Source organism: Pogona vitticeps, chromosome 3 (genome assembly GCF_051106095.1).
Source record: "Pogona vitticeps strain Pit_001003342236 chromosome 3, PviZW2.1, whole genome shotgun sequence".
NCBI lineage: Eukaryota > Metazoa > Chordata > Lepidosauria > Squamata > Agamidae > Pogona > Pogona vitticeps.
The window spans coordinates 63582988-63595818 of NC_135785.1; the positions used below are offsets into that span (position 1 = coordinate 63582988).

The following is a 12831-nucleotide window of genomic DNA, read 5'->3' on the forward strand; positions in this document are numbered from 1 at the left end:
ACCACATAGATCCATATACAGTGGTGCCTCGCATAACGATGTTAATTGGTTCCGGGAAAAAAAAACGTTATGTGAAAACATCGTTATGTGAAGCACCATAGGAATGCATTGAAAACCAGTTAATCCGGTTTTCTCCCTCCCCCCGCGGCTTGGATCTGACCCATGGCGGTTACCTCAGCCATGTCTGGACTCCCTAGAGTCCGGCCATGGCTGTGGTAGCCGCCGCGGCTCGTATCCAAGCCGCGGGGGGAGGGTGGTGGGATTGGAATGCCCTTCAGGCATCCCGGGCTTGGATCCCACCTGCTGCCGGTTACCCAAGGGTAACCGGCGGCGGGTGGGATCCAAGCCCGGGATGCCTGAAAGGCATGCCAATCCCACCACCCTCCCAGTCTCCCCCCACGGCTTGGATCCAAGCTGTGGGGGGAGGCTGGGTGCGGACAACCCCCCACCCTGCAGCCGCCGCTTGAAGCCTCCCCGTGTCGCTTTCCCAGCTGTTCTCAGACTTCCAGGTGTCCGAGAACGGCCTGGGTAGGCGGCGCGGGGAGGCTACCGGCATCGGGCACAGGGTGGGGGGGGGATCGGGAAGGCTTGAAGCCTACCTGTGCCGCTTACCCAGGCCGTTTTCGGACTTCTGGAAGTCCGAGAACGGCTTGGGTAAGCGGCGCGGGTAGACTTCAAGCCTTCCCGATCCCCCCCACCCTGTCCCCGATGCTTGAAGCCTCCCCGCGCTGCTTTCTCCAGCCGTTCTCGGACTTCCAGAAGTCCGAGAACGGCCGGGGGAGGCGGCGCGGGGAGGCTGCCGGCGGCGGGGACAGGGTGGGGGGGGGTGTCCGGAAGGCTTCCAGGCAGAGGCCTGGAAGCCTTCAACACCCCCATACCCTTCCCCCGCCGCCGCTGAGAGCCTTCCGAGCTCTCAAAGGGCTTTCTCTAATATCGGAGGGGGCCCTTTGAGAGCTCGGAAGGGAATTGTCGGCAGGGGACGGTGGCTTCGGGGTCCTTCCGAGGCCGCAGCCCACTGCCGACATTTTCCCCCAGCTGAGCGGCGGGGCTTCAAAGCTCCCACCGCTCAGCTGGGGGAAAATGGTGCCTATGGGGAAAAATCGCAAAACGATTTTTCCCCATAGGCAAGATCGTAGTGCGATCGCAAATGCGATGGCAAAAAAGCCATCGCTATGCGATTTCTTCGTTAAACGGGGCGCTCGTTATATGAGGCACCACTGTAAAGATACTGAGCAGTACCATTTATTAGATGTGAACAACTGGTTCCAAGAATACTGCCATCTCAGGTATATTCTCATTGTGGTTTTTGACTTGCTCTACATTAGCAGATGGCTTTGAAATCTCAGCTTTTTAAAAAGCCAAATGAATCTAGCACTACAGACTTAAAAAGAGACAAAAGAGCCCCAACAAACATACTGACCTTGTGCAAATCCATTTCAGCCTTCAATTTGTTTTGGGCCCATTTTACTTTGATCACGTGAGAGTTGATTTCTTCTTTTAATTTTTCTATGTCTCTTGACATTCTAGTGGCTTCGGCTTCCTTTTAAAAAGATGATGTTAAGATTACGAGATGAAATCAAGGCCCTTTAAATGATATCTGCAAGCAACTGGAGTTCAGGATGTCTACACAGAGACCAAATGTAGCAGAGACATTTGGGAAGAGGGAAAATACAGGACTGAATGTGCTCTAAAAATTCTGACCTGATCCTACTCAGATGTACATCAACTCAGCAATATATCCAAATAGTATCAGGTCAGAATTCTTACAGTACATTTATTCTTGTATTTTTCATACTCCCAATTATCTCTGATAATCTCTGATTATTTTACCACTTCTTCCCCTCCATTCCTTTTTTCCCTCCTTCCTCCAACCGATCTCTTTCATCTTCTCCATATTTTGGGGGGAAACAGGGTCAGTCACTGGTACAGTACTAGGGAAACAGGCACTGGTGTAAATTTGATCTGTGTTCCAAATATTAACTCCTCAATTGATTACATTTTTAAAAAAATACTGTTAATTCAGAAGAAAAGGAGAACTGGGAACACTAATGCAAATAAATGTCTAAGCCAATGTAGGCATTATGTCCTCATTAAAAGCAACTGAACAAAGAAATGCTGGAAATGTACTGTATGAAATTGGCTTTTGATACCAGATATTTTATATAAAATATACAAATATCACCACATGGGGGCAGCAAAATCATCACTGTACTGAAAAAGATGAACTAATTCTCTGAAGTAATGGCTTGTCTCTTGGAATGTCTCTGAAACACTATTGATTACATATCCCTTTCACTGCATTTTTGTTGCACAGCTATGCAGATGATACAGCACCAGTTAAAGCTGCTCTTAAGCAAGCTCAATAGATGCACGTCTTCTATCAATTATATATATTTTTTAAAAAAATATATAGAAATGTCCTAATCAAATGATATTTAAAACATCCAAAAGACATCAACTTTAATCTCTGGATTTCTATATATTACAATCATTCTCTATATATTACAATCATTCTTACGTGGCATTGTCATCTTGACTTTTAATGACTCTTTTCAGGGTTTTCCAGATAGAGAATAAGCAGACATGGTTTACCATTGCCTTTTTCTGGGAGTGTCCTGTCACTCTGTGACTTGCCTAAGGGTACACAGGCTGGTTCTTCTCAAGGGAAGCACAGAGAGGAATAAAACTCACAACCTCTGGCTTCACTCACTAAACTATTCAGCCAGCTAACAAACTTTAGATTAGACACATACATTATCCAGGATCCTTATCTTAGGTAGTTAAAAGTTCTGTGGGCAGACCTCCATCCCTCTTCCCAAAAACACCCCAGGTATTTATACCAGCATATAGCAAGCAACATCAAGATTTACACAATTAGTCTTCACCCCCTCCATTTTACAGTCTACTGTACTAGACTTTACACTCTTCTATTTGGCTCTTCTGACCCATTACAGCCCACCACATTTGGGTAAAAAGGAAGCTACATTAAGAATTTTTATCCGTTACTGGAGGCCCCAACGCTGGGTACTTTCAAATGCCAACTGAAAACATGGATGTACATCCAGGCCTTTCTTCCTGTCAACTACTGATTTCTTTGCTTTGCTATTTATTATTTATTTATTCCTGCACTATTTGTTATTGTTGTATACTAATGTTTTTATGTTTTTTTTAATTGTTTTTGATATTCTGTAAGCCAGCCAGAGTGGTAGAATATACCAGATGGGTGGGATATAAATCAAATAAATCAAATAAATAAAAATAAATAAATAAATTTGATTCAGTGGCAGGAACATAAGTTACCCAAAGAGGCACAGCTCAAGTGGAATACCTTGCTTTCAAAGAGCTGGCTAAGCCGTGATTTTTCCTGAGAAAGTTGCTTAATTTTGTTAGTGTGCTTTTCAATTTCTTTATTCGCGTCTCTCAGTTTCCTTTCAAGTACTTCTTTTTCCTTTCGGAGATCTAAAGACTCCTTTTCTCCTCGAACATACTTCATTACCATTGCTTCTTTTTCTTGGCGGGCTTCTTCACATTTCTTGTTTGCCTTGAAATATGAAAAATTACAAGTTTATTTTTGGGTAATGACAGTGAAGACAGATCTTCTCTGCTATTCAAAGTGATAATAAGAATATGACATGAGTAAATTCATGGTTAAAGAATGCTCAATTTCCTATGGAGGAGGGTTTCACTTGTTCCAACCAGAAACTCTTAGTTGTGATTTTTATTAACGAGGGTTTGCTCTGCTGTTCAAATCCAACAAATTGCATTCAGTTTAATTATGATTTGCTGACAGGGAAGGGGTAGATGTGTTGTAGCAAAACAAACTGGTGGCACTTTAAAGATTACCAAATAGTTGCAGTGCATGAAAGCTTATGACTAGGGGAATGGTTTCTATGACATTTCACACTTCCTCTGCAACCTATACTTGAACCCACATTTAGCCTCATTTATCATATTTGAATTCTTTCTTTTTTGGGGTGGGGGAAGAGCTTCAGAACAGTACAGATGGAGTTATGGTGCTATGCTTCTCTCACCTTTCACAGGAAGCTAGAGCCCCAACTCCTTCTTCTCAATAAAGCTATGGCATTGGATATTCAAATGTTATACTGCTCTGAATCTCTCCCTGCACCTGCCCCCCACAAAAAAAGCCCGGATTTAAATACAGTAAGTGGAGACATACGCTTAGGTCGCATTGTTATACCTAATTAGAAGAGAACAAAACAAATGTGTATATAAGTGGGTTGATTTGTTGGGTCTACTTGAACTGGACTGGAAACTGGGGTCAGGCTGTAACATATGTACTTAAAACCTTGGGAAATGTCACACAAAATACTGAGCCATGGTTTAGCATAATGAAGATTAGCAACGGTAAGTCTTTGGCTCATGTTCTCCTGCCTCCTTCTCTTTTCCTTTCCTGTTGCTTGAGGGAAGAAAGACAAATGGTTGTTGTGGGTTTTTTGGGCTCTTTGGCCGTGTTCTGAACACGGCCAAAGAGCCCGAAAAACCCACAACAACCATTAGATCCCGACCGTGAAAGCCTTCGCAAATACGAAGGAAGACAAACATTTTTCCTGTCCAATGATATCAGTGAAACACTGGACACCGGAATCTGGCACTGAGTTATAGAAAGGCTGCAATTCCAATGTCACTCCTTTAACATCTCCATTGCAAAATGAATGTGTCTTCCTTTCAATAACAGTGATTTACGTTAAGTACTAGTTAATTCAGGTCCACAAATTACCACACTTTACTGGGCCACCATGGTGACATTTGCAGAGGTGCTGACAGGTTTCAATTGATCAAACAAGAGTGATAGCTGCTGCATTACTTGATACATCAGCCACCTCTCTTTCTTCCCTCCAAACTAAGAAGAAAGCAATGCTCAAGGGAAAGAAAAGTTCCAAGGAAGATTAAAAAAAAAAAGGGGGGGGAGTTGGGATTTGAGGATAATACTGCCCTAAAAGAGCTCCATTGAGGACTGGGAATTTGAATCTTGTCGCCTCATTCATAGTGCAACACTTTAAACCCTCTGCACACTAGTTCTTTGTGTGAGTTCTGGCACCCATGCATTAGCACCTGTCCAGGACAAAGTATGCTCAGCATTCCATTAAACACTTTCCCTTCTTTTATGCACATGGTGCCTACATACTATTTCAGGTCTCTACAGAGAATATGTTCCTGAGGCACAATGCATGAAATTGAAACCACCAAGATCACCTGATCTGTACGAAAAGCCATCTCCTTGTGCAGCTGTTGGATAGCACTTTTTGCAGCAGCATCTTGGGATACAAGTTTATCTTTAGCAGCTTTAACTTCTTTTTGGAGGTCCTCTATTCTGGTTTCCAACTGAAAAGAGAAGAGCAGGTTAGAAGAAGAACAGTGGCAGTATATACCCCCCCCCCCAAAAGTGCTTTGTTAATGTGCAGCTTGAACAGATTAGAAGTTATTGCATTTTAAAAATGGGCCAAATTTAGCCATAAGAGCTAGATTATGGCAGCCAAAATTCATAATAGACCTTGTCTAGGGGGGTGGGGTAAAAGTCCAATAAAAGTAAAAGTAAAAAGTATAATATCCCTCTATACAACAACTTTGTCAGTTCTGATGCAGTAGCAAATCAGCCCAGTTTTCTTAGTTTGGTTTCACCGTGCAGCCCAACATCTGCCAATGGATTCAGTGTTCCTCCAATTCTGAATCATGTGGAACACTTTAAATAGTTGTATTACATATTTATATGAATCTTCACAGGGAGGGAATCGAATGCCAGGATCCCTTTGGTCAAACTACTCATGCAACAACTGTAGAGCACGCAGTCTGACTTTTCCATTGCTTGCAGAAGAAGGCATGCAAAACCCTTTGTCCAAATGCAAATCTGATATTCCAAATGAAGACTTCACTTGCGTAAAAGATGATGCACAACAGGTTTCCTGCCAAAATATTTACCTGAGCAACTTCCTCTATATACAATCTTTCTAAACTCAAGTAACACATTTTTCTCCAAGAAATACACCCAAAATTAGAATTCTCACCAAATAAAACTGCAAAGCTATTGAAACAATTAAGGCATATTCTTATGGTTCTTTGAAAGGCAACCCCAAGCCCACAAGTAATTGCAACCCTCCTTTTACTATAGGCAGAAAGAAGGTGTGCAGTTAGAAACAATAACCTGGGGCCAGAAGCATCCCTTTTGCAGACAGAAATCTCTGTCTCAACTGGTTTTCCACTGTCAGTGCTCAGATGGTGGTAGGAAGAAAGAAGGGGCCTGTCACAGATAGAGTGGCCATGCAATACCCTTATAGAGGAGATGGTCCTCTATCTGATAAGCTCACAGAGGGCAGCTCTTTTTGAAGGTATCTATTTAAGATGAGGTTGACTGAAGTCCAACAGACAGATGAAGAACCATAATGGGGAAGAACAGAGATCTTTACATTTCTGATTCCCTGTTACCACCTGGACAAGCAGACTCAGCAGGTGACATGGTCACAGTTTTCCCACTCAGGGGAGATGAGGGTTGAAATTGTTTGAAGAGATGTCCACTAAAGTCTACATGAAAAATGAAGACCTTTATGGAGGACTTTGATGCTCCTTTGCAGTTACCACCTGGACAAGCAGATTAAGAAGCTGACATGGTCTGAGTCCCCACCTCTACCCCACCCCAGGTGAGATGTATTGCAATGCTTCTTAAATTTTGAAGAAAAAATTCTAATTTGCAGTTGTACAGATAAATCACCACGTGGAATTTTATTGAAGGCAATGTCCTCTCTTCTTTTGGTAACATTTGCCCACTTTTAAGGTGGTGTGTAAATGACTGTCCTATCAAGGAATGCCTTGGACCTCCAGAATCCCAGGTCCTGATGGCACTCGCCCCCAACAAGGAGAAACCTCCATCTGTTTCAGAGCTAGTGTAATGAATTTCCCTCCCCTAGGAGTTGCTGAGACAGAAAAAATAAAAGCGAAAAAGGAAGACTGAGAAGTGAACAGGAAATAGAAAAAGAGTGGACCTCCTTTTGCTGTACCTGCTACAAACATCTCAAGGCTTAGAGGTGATGAGAACTCCACATATCCTGCCCTACATAGGGTTGTATTTTAATTGAAGAAAGCTGCGTAACATAACCAACAATACTTCATAGCTGTGGATATTCTTTTTCGCAAAAGAAAATACACTGACCCGCAAAGAAGCACAAAGAAAATAAGTGTAAGAAGCACAACAAATTTATGCAAAAAATCGCAAGTGAAATTTTAATAGGTACAACATTCCATACCTGTTTAATAATGTTGAGGTGTTGTTTTTCTGTTTCTGTTCTTTTCCTCAACTCATCTTTCAAGTTGTCCTTTTCTGAACAAATGTCCAAAATTAGTTCCTGGTGCTTTTTGTTTTCTTTCATCAATCTGTCCATTGAAATAAGTAAAACAGTAACTGATGAGACCAAACCCAATGCTACAAAGTTACAAAGACAACTACTTCATCAAACTGTAAATTGCCACAAACCATCATTTTCTCAAGGTACAAAGAGGGTATTTTTTGAGCAAGCATTGGCCATTAGGAGACCACTGATTTTCTCTTTCATCCAGTTGCTCCAAATGAAAGCTGTTTTTTAATAGATTCACCTTGGGTTTTTTGCTTTAAAAATACAAGTTGAATAAAGCATCACTTTAGACAGAACAAACTTTTGCTGAAACACACATCAAGCTCTCTAATATTCCTGTACAATTACACAAAGAGAGACTTGTGCCATTATAACTGGAAGATTATTCTGCTTTGGATTACGATCTCATTATAAAAGATACCTGAAATGAGAGGGTGAAGATTATGCAGATGCAGCTAGTTTTGTAGTTAGCAAAAAAGAAAGAAAGAAAGCATAAGCAATTTGCTTCTAGTACTGTCTCAGTCCCATCCCATCACCCTCTGGCTGTTCTCAGTCTCCACCCATACAATACATTTATACAACACCATACCAAGCAAGAGTGGCTGTTGCCAAAATCATAATTCTAGCCTTTTATGCTACACCATGTTGGATCCATACATAAAAGCAACACACACCTGTAGTAACAAGTGCCAACAAACCCCACATGAAGGTACTGCAACCTGAGGCACGCCTCTCAGGTTGGTTTAAATTTTAAAGTCTTACAACAATAAGAAAACAAACCAGATGAGGAAAAAAATGCATATTAGAGAGGGAGAAACTGAAAGAGGCAGGTGGGTTTTGGCAGATGTAAGAGCTGCCTGAGCTAAAGAGAGAAAACAATGATGAATTCCTTAGCTTTCTTTCCTTTGTAGATTGCCTGCCTGAATGAACTTTCTTCAACTTAGTGTTTACAAATCCACAATTCCTGGCCATGCTGATGGGTAGTGAAAAAGGCAATAGGTTGGAAAAACCTACACTAGATGTTAAAACAAAACCAGATGCTTTTTAAATATATATATTTTTAAAAGCTGCTGGGCACAGCGTGACCTCTCGTTGCCAGTCCCAAGCAGAGAAGACTCCCCACATTCTCTTAGCCCTTGGGCCCAACCGAAGTCTAATTCAGTGTCCTTAACAGCCTTCCTTCTCATCATGCCCTCCATCATATACTATATTTCTCTTTTTGCTCCACACCTAAGGTATTAAATCGCTATCACCTGCTCTTGGGATGACTGTGGGCTACATTGGGGATTCTCCATGCCTATTTTTTTTTTTTTTTTTGGCATGGTACACTGCTCTAAAGATCACAGACCCAAAGACTGTTTTAACTTCTGGGCAGAGGAAGCAGGGTTTCTTTTAAACAGCTTCCACCAAAGGATTGTTCTAAAACATGGCTGGCAAACCTTCAGTTGTCTGGAATTTCAATTCCCAGAAACCACACCGAACACAGAACTGTAAGGGATTGTGAAAGCTGTGGTCCAAAACCTCTGGAGGGCCAGAATTCCCACCCACTTTAAACAGGCTCCACGTGCATAAAGCATAAAGGTAAAGGTAAAGGTTCCCCTTGACAATTTTTTTTTTTGTCCAGTCGTGTTCGACTCTAGGGGGCGGTGCTCATCCCCCATTTCCAAGCCATAGAGCCAGCGTTTTGTCCGAAGACAATCTTTTGTACTGTAGTCACACGGCCAGTGCGACTTAGACACGGAATGCTGTTACCTTCCCACCGAGGTGGTCCCTATTAATCTACTCGCATTTGCATGCTTTTGAACCGCTAGGTTGGCGGGAGCTGGGACAAGCGACGGGCACTCACTCCGTCGCGTGGATTTGATCTTACGACTGCTGGTCTTCTGACCCTGCAGCACAGGCTTCTGCGGTTTAGCCCGCAGCGCCACCACGTCCCTTCATAAAGCATAAATAAGCTCAAATATCTGCTCAAGAGGGTAGCAAAAGAAGAATTTAACAGAAGTCTTGATGGACTGCGAACCAGTTCAACATACTATTTTTTCACTAGCGGTAAGCCAGATATAAGTAAGGTATGAAGACACCAGATTTCTTCATCCTGAAAGCTGGAAATGGTTTTATTATCATTATGTTTGTTGTTGGTAGTAATAGCAATAGTAGCAGTTGTCATCATTCTAGAATTCCTCAACAAGTGTGGCCACTGACCATGCTGGCTGAGGAATTCCAGAACTTGTAACTCAGATTTCATATTCCTGATATGGCTAATGTTCAATCATAGAACTAATTGTGATTTCCCCCCCCCAACTTTTAAAAAAACCCTTAAGTACATCCAGTACATATGTGCTGCACATATATTGGTAAAACTCAGAATGCACAACTGAATACACATAATACCCATTTACATGCATTTCCTAACACATGTAATCTGGACCTACTGAAAGCAGCTTTCAAACAAAAACTCTATTAATTGGTTCACAAACAAATAAAAAAGACGCTTATGATACTTTCATCTCAATATTTGTGTTTAAAAGACTGGGCAGCATTTCAGGGCAAATTACATGTTTAGAAGCACACAAAGCAGTCCACTGTTGTCTAGGTAATAAGCTGTAAAGAGAAAGAACAAGCATCTGTTTAATTTGTTGGCTCTCTGCCTTCAGCCTATAACAGCCATACTGAAACCTGAGAATATTTGGAGTTCAAGCAGTTTTAATAATTCTCCGAGTAGAATCTGGCCACAATTCCTTTGCTTAGGGTGCCCTGTGGAGAAAATTTACAAATGGCCTGTATCAGTCTCCCAACAAGACCTCTAACAGTACAGTCTCTCTCTCTCTCTCTCTCTCTCTCTTTTTTTGGAAGCCTTCTGTATGAAAGATAGTGTACATGAAATAAGTGATTATGGAGAAGGAAAAAACATTGTTGTCCCTGCAGGACAGCATGATAGTAATGCTGAATTGACAAAATGACTCAGCCCTGCTTGGCAGAGACAAATGAAACCCTAAAAACTTTTCCATACAGGTAAGCAAACTTTTGTATACTTTCCAAAAGATTCTTGGGAAAAGACATGCTAAAACAAAATCCATCCCTCCATCCATGGAGGCTACTTTGAAGGAAAAGCTCACTTCTTATCACTTAAGAGCCTCGTGGCGCAGTGGTTAAACTGCTGTACTGCAGCCAAAACTATGTTCACGATCTGGGGTTCAATCCCAGGTAGCCGGCTCAAGGTTGATTCAGCCTTCTATCCTTCCGAGGTTGGTAAAATGAGTACCCAGCTTGCTGGGGTAGTGGTGGCAATGTGTAGCCTGCATTATTAACTAGTAAACCTCCCAGAGAGTGCTTGAAGTGCTACGGGGCAGTATATAAGCAGCACACTTTGCTTTGCTTTTAATCCAGGGGTCTCCAAACTACGGCCCGTGAGCCACATCCAGCCCAGTGTGTGGGCAGGCAGGAATGTGTACATCCAGGTGGGCGTACACATGCGTGCATGTCTTCCTTCGACCCTTGAAAATCTGGAACATATACGTTGTGACCCTCATTCTGAAAAGTTTGGAGACCCCTGACTTAATTAGAGAGAGAAGGGATTGCTTTCATGGATGTGTCCTCCTTCACCTTACGGGGATAAGGAGCAGCAAGGCCAAACAGACTTCAGCCACCATTTGCCGTAATCAAAGCTCAACTAAGGGCTCAGATGACACCTGCAAGCATTAGGTGATAACACTTTGCTTTTCATTACACTTCTTTGCATGCAGAGGAAGAGAGAGCAACATAGCTGTTCAGATACTAAATACATACATACCGTCAAACACGGAGACCTGCCCAGTGAACGATATTACACATACCCTAGTAGGCATCCACAGAAGAATCAGAGACAAAGATCAGAAGCAAGCGGAGCTGTTAAATTGTGAGAGAGACGGCCCCAGAGAACTTTGGGCTCTCCATCAGTGGAGGAAGTTGCATGAACAAAAGATAGATGGTCAACTAGCATTGGTCGCCCTGCAGGATGACCTCCTGAGGGAGGCAGACAGGGGCAATATTTTCTTGTTGGTCCTCCTCAATATCTCAGCGGCCTTTGATACTGTCAACCATGGTATCCTCCTGGGAAGGCTCTCCGAGTTGGTAATTGGTGGCTTCGCTTTGACATGGCTCCGTTCCTTCTTGGAGGACCGTCCCCAGAGAGTGCAGCTTGGCGAGATGACTTCCACCCCATGGATCCTCAACTGTGGAGTTCTGCAGGGGTCGATCATCTTTCCAATGCTATTTAATATCTATATGAGGCTGCTGGGTGAGGTCATCCAGAGTTGTGGGGCCTGGTGTCATCAGTACACTGATGATACCCAGCTCTACCTCTCCTTTTTTCCAACTGCAGTGGATGCTGTTCTGACCCTTGAATGCGGCATCCACCATTCTGGAGTGGATGAGGGCAAATGGACTGAGGCTGAATCTGGACAAAATGGAAATCTTGCGCATGGGCGGCCCTGGCGTAAGTGGATTGGGAAACTCCCTCTGCTTTGGGGGAGTGACTCTTCCCACGAAGAGTGAGGTTTGCAGCTTGGGCATCTGCCTGGACCCGCATCACAACATGCAAACCCGGGTGGCATCTTTGGTCCAGGCAGCCCATTTCCATATTTAGTGGATTGCCCAGCTGCGTCCCTATCTAGACGTGGGGGCACTCACGATGCCAATTCATGCCCTCGTAATCTCGAGAATAGACTACGGCAGTGCTTTCTATGTGATGCTACCCTTGAGGCTGATGTGGAGACTTCAAGTGGTCCACAATTTGGCAGCCAGATTAATAACTGAGGTAAAGACATTCCAGCACATCTCCCCCACCCTGGTTGCCCTTCATTGGCTACTGGTTCATTTCCACATCAACTTCAAGGTTATGATGATAACATCCGAAGCCCTAAATGGTTTAGGACCTTGGTACCTATCAGAACGCCTGCCCCCAGCCACATCTGTCCGTAATACCCGTTCTTCACAGGCAGGGCGGTTGAGGGCCTTGATCCTGAAGGAGGCCTGGAGGGGACAACCTTCCAATTCAGATCTGCCTGGCAGCCTTGCTGGATGGGTTCAAACAAGCATTGAAGACCTGGCTCTTCCGCCAGGCTTTCCCACAGCATTAAGATCTTGGCCTCCCTTTTACCATCCTTTTTGCCATCCTCTCAATCACCCTTTTTACCACCTTCATTGCCACCTGTTTTAATTTAACCTATTTGGTTATGTTTTAATTTATTTTTATCGTATTTAAATATTGTTGCACATATTGTTGTTAGATGCCCAGAGTGGACTGGTTGCCAGATGGTGCGGGGTACAAATTCAATCAATCAATCAATCAATCAATCAATCAATCAATCAATCAATCAATAAATAAATCCATCAATTGCATCCAGTACAACAGATCCTACACTGAGTTGGGGGATTAAAGATGCAGGGGTGTCCCACATCTACAACTATGAAATGGAGAGCTATTGAGTTT

The 12831-nt window shown here is 43.1% G+C and overlaps 1 protein-coding gene across 1 annotated transcript in view; it reads right to left on the reverse strand.

Annotated features, from left to right (window-relative positions):
• The window catches only part of CCDC186 (coiled-coil domain containing 186), a 52653-nt gene that overhangs the window by 25483 nt on the left and 14339 nt on the right, over positions 1 to 12831 (reverse strand). Inside the window, exons 3-6 of the mRNA XM_020779915.3 lie at positions 7257 to 7383; positions 5215 to 5343; positions 3329 to 3541; positions 1421 to 1540 (exon numbers count right to left, since the gene is read on the reverse strand). Of these exons, the coding sequence (XP_020635574.3) occupies positions 1421 to 1540; positions 3329 to 3541; positions 5215 to 5343; positions 7257 to 7383 (589 nt within the window). The remainder of the gene's footprint in view (positions 1 to 1420; positions 1541 to 3328; positions 3542 to 5214; positions 5344 to 7256; positions 7384 to 12831) is intronic.